General features: G+C 38.9%; 2 protein-coding genes across 4 annotated transcripts in view; one reads left to right on the forward strand and one right to left on the reverse strand.

Annotated features, from left to right (window-relative positions):
- The window catches only part of LOC104735295 (protein EMSY-LIKE 3-like), an 8308-nt gene extending 5377 nt beyond the window's left edge, over positions 1–2931 (reverse strand). Inside the window, exons 1-6 of one of the 3 annotated variants that reach the window (XM_019234649.1) lie at positions 1833–2136; positions 1282–1396; positions 832–1034; positions 622–731; positions 308–536; positions 25–198 (exon numbers count right to left, since the gene is read on the reverse strand). In XM_019234649.1, coding sequence (XP_019090194.1) covers positions 25–198; positions 308–536; positions 622–731; positions 832–1034; positions 1282–1309 — 744 coding nt within the window. In that variant the 5' untranslated portion in view covers positions 1310–1396; positions 1833–2136. Of the gene's footprint in view, positions 1–24; positions 199–307; positions 537–621; positions 732–831; positions 1035–1281; positions 1397–1832; positions 2137–2839 lie in introns of those variants that run through there. The other 2 variants (XM_019234648.1, XM_019234650.1) reach the window with 2 other exon arrangements.
- The window catches only part of LOC104735296 (UPF0061 protein azo1574), a gene marked incomplete at its 5' end in the record, with an annotated part of 6305 nt that continues 5651 nt past the window's right edge, over positions 2444–3097 (forward strand). Inside the window, 1 exon segment of the mRNA XM_010455058.2 lies at positions 2444–2798. Within this exon segment, the coding sequence (XP_010453360.1) occupies positions 2454–2798 (345 nt within the window).

Raw genomic sequence — 3097 nt, forward strand, 5'->3', positions numbered from 1 at the left:
ATATAGCACTGAAAGATACGATACCTCAACAGGGTTGTAGTCAGTTATAACAGCTTCATAGAAATGATTGTCCTCAGGCCACTTCGTCCATACCTTCCTTCCAATCAACGGGTCATATGATCCCGATTCACCTGGTTCCTTTGTTAAAGCGCCAGCCTGGGGCCTTCCAGCAATGCCTGTAGGTGGGTACTGCATCGACTTCATCGAGCACAAAGAAATGAAATATTCTCACCCCTTAGTCAATGAAGAATATAACAACACGATTCACAGTAAAAACAGTAAAGAGTCATGTAGCATCATGACTTACTGTTTTCGGCTTCTTGGTCTTTGGACCTGGTGGAGGACCTCCCCTTCTGATAGCAGATGAGGATGGTTGCATCGAAGGGTGCATAGAAGGAGATGGTGGTCCCATCGCTAATGAGGCGATTGATTGTGATGTCTTTTGCTTTTTACGTGATCCTGAGACAGCTGGACTCGGAGCATCATGAACCAGCTGAGGAACACTCGACTGAACGTTGTTTACCTTTCTCCATTCCCTGACATGATTTCAAATTAACATTGTTGGCTACAAAGTTGTTTTTGATTGATTGCAGTGATGTTTTAATAACATATGAAACAAACCTTATTCGCCTGATCATTTCATCAGCGTTAACCCTTGATAACAGCTCTCTGTGTTCTTCATCAGACACCCGAAGTTCTTTTCTGAGTTCAGTGATCAAAGTTTCTTTCTCCTGAAGAACAAAAGGAAGAAAGATAAGCTTATCTTGGGTTAGATGGTGAAATTACATAAACATGGAATAACTAAATGATGAAAACAAGCAAAATAAGTACCCAGGTAATAGCATCAGACTGGGCTTTAAAAGCGCGGAGTATCGAGCTGTAAGCTTCTTGCTCAATGAGATGAATTTGAGTTTCCATGTCATTGTGCACACGTGATAAAGGAGCAGAATTGAGAACTGAAGGCCTCCCATTGCCGGCAGGTCTGGTTCTTTGATATCTACCTTGATGAGATGGAGGCAGGTCATCATCCGTACCTGAGTTCACGAAACAAATACATTTACACAATCAAAACATAGTAAATAAGTTTGGAGCTAGACGAGAAAAGAGTCAGAAAACAACATTGAACAAGAAGAGAATACTCAAGCTTTTAGAGATAATGCTTTTTCAGTTAAACTCATTGAACTCAATTACATTAAAAAAAACACATCCAATTGTGGACAGGAGTAAACGAGAGAATAAGGACAAAAACTACTACTATCATTGAAAGAACATAAGACTCACCACTACTATCAGAAGGTCGGTAATCCATCTGTGTCCTCTCCCCGATTATTCTTTACAGGGAACTTAAGAAATCGTAACGTGGGATGATACCTGTCTACTTGCACCAAAGCACGAGCTGCACAAGCACAACCAAGTAAACAACTTCAAAAAGAGGAAAAAAAACCAAAACCTTAACTCTCATAGCAGAGCATACGAAGACCTTCACTTTTCAGGTCAAAACTGGAACTCTCAGAGCACGAAAGGCACTAACTTTTGAACTTTAAACCTTGTTGGCACAGCAAATTACACTATCCAAAAAACGCAGGTCAAAGTTCTTAAACTCAAGCTAAACAGAAATTTATTGCAAGCTCGTACTTTCTGAATCATACAAGAATTCGAAATTTCTACGAACTTTCTGAATTTTCTAATTTCCAAGCAAAGAACAACAATTTCATAAACCCTAATTTCAGACAAAACTAGGCACATCAATGGTAAGCTTTCAAGATGAACAAAACTTGAATTGGGGATGAAGAATGTAAGATCAAGAAGAAGAAAAAAACAGAAAAAAATACCTTGTTTGGATCTATTCTCGAAATCTTCGATCAACCATGGAAAAAATTACTCCCGAGAGATCATAGATTTGAGCAGACAAACACAAATCTATAAAAATCAGAAAGATCAAGGAAGAAGACTCTTCTCTCTCTCGGGTCCAAGTCGAATTTCACAAAGGTTAGGATCTCCAAGAAGAACACACCGCGGAAAAATTGAAGAATTACAGTAAGAAACAAATCGTGATGAATTTTTCCGAAGAGATCTATGAGTCGCGGACGTGAATCCACTTATTATTTTGTGCCCTAATTTTTTTTTTCCTCAGTTGATAGGTTGGTTTGAGTTACACGAACGACGGCAACTTTTGTCGTTTCACTACGACTTCCCATATCTCTTTTTTGGTTCTATCTTAAACCCGGATTATTTTCGGTTCTGTCTTAAACCCGGTTTAGACAATGTTTTTATTCACAATCAAGAATCGATTTGGATAGAAATATACACAAAACAAAACAGATTAATAAGTAAACCGACATTGTGAATCGATCTGAACCGGTACAAAACCAAAGAAGGTCGGTTCGGTCCAAAAATTGAAAAAATTAAACAAGTTTTCTTTCCAAAATAATAATTTGTGAAGGAAAGAAGAAATGTTGTTGCGTGTGTGTTGTCCGTCGTCTCTCTTCTACCTCCGACCGCTTCATCTCTTCAGTTCAACTTCGAAACTCCCTTTTTGTCCCTCCTTTCGCCGACAATTTCGATTGACCCGATCTTCTTCCTTCGGTCGGATGGAGTCTTCTCCGGCTTCGTCTTCGTCTCCGACGCCTGTAACGGATTCGTCTGCTGATTCTTTAGCGAAAGATCTGCAGAATCAAACTCTTGGAGCTGTTGACGAAGGTGTTAAGGTTAAACGAAAGCTCGAAGATTTTAACTGGGACCACTCCTTTGTTAAGGAATTGCCTGGTGATCCCAGAACCGATGTTATCTCCCGTGAGGTATCTTTTTTTTTTTTTTTTTTTTTNAGCAGAATTGAGAACTGAAGGCCTCCCATTGCCAGCAGGTCTGGTTCTTTGATATCTACCTTGATGTGATGGAGGCAGGTCATCATCCGTACCTGAGTTCACGAAACAAATACATTTACACAATCAAAACATAGTAAATAAGTTTGAAGATAGACGAGAAAAGAGTCAGTAAACAACATTGAACAAGAAGAGAATACTCGAGCTTTTTGAGATAATGCTTTGTCAGTTAAAAGCATTGAACACAATTACATTAAAAAAAAAAAAAAAAAAAA

The sequence above is a fragment of the Camelina sativa genome, chromosome 13 (assembly GCF_000633955.1).
Source record: "Camelina sativa cultivar DH55 chromosome 13, Cs, whole genome shotgun sequence".
Taxonomy (NCBI): domain Eukaryota; kingdom Viridiplantae; phylum Streptophyta; class Magnoliopsida; order Brassicales; family Brassicaceae; genus Camelina; species Camelina sativa.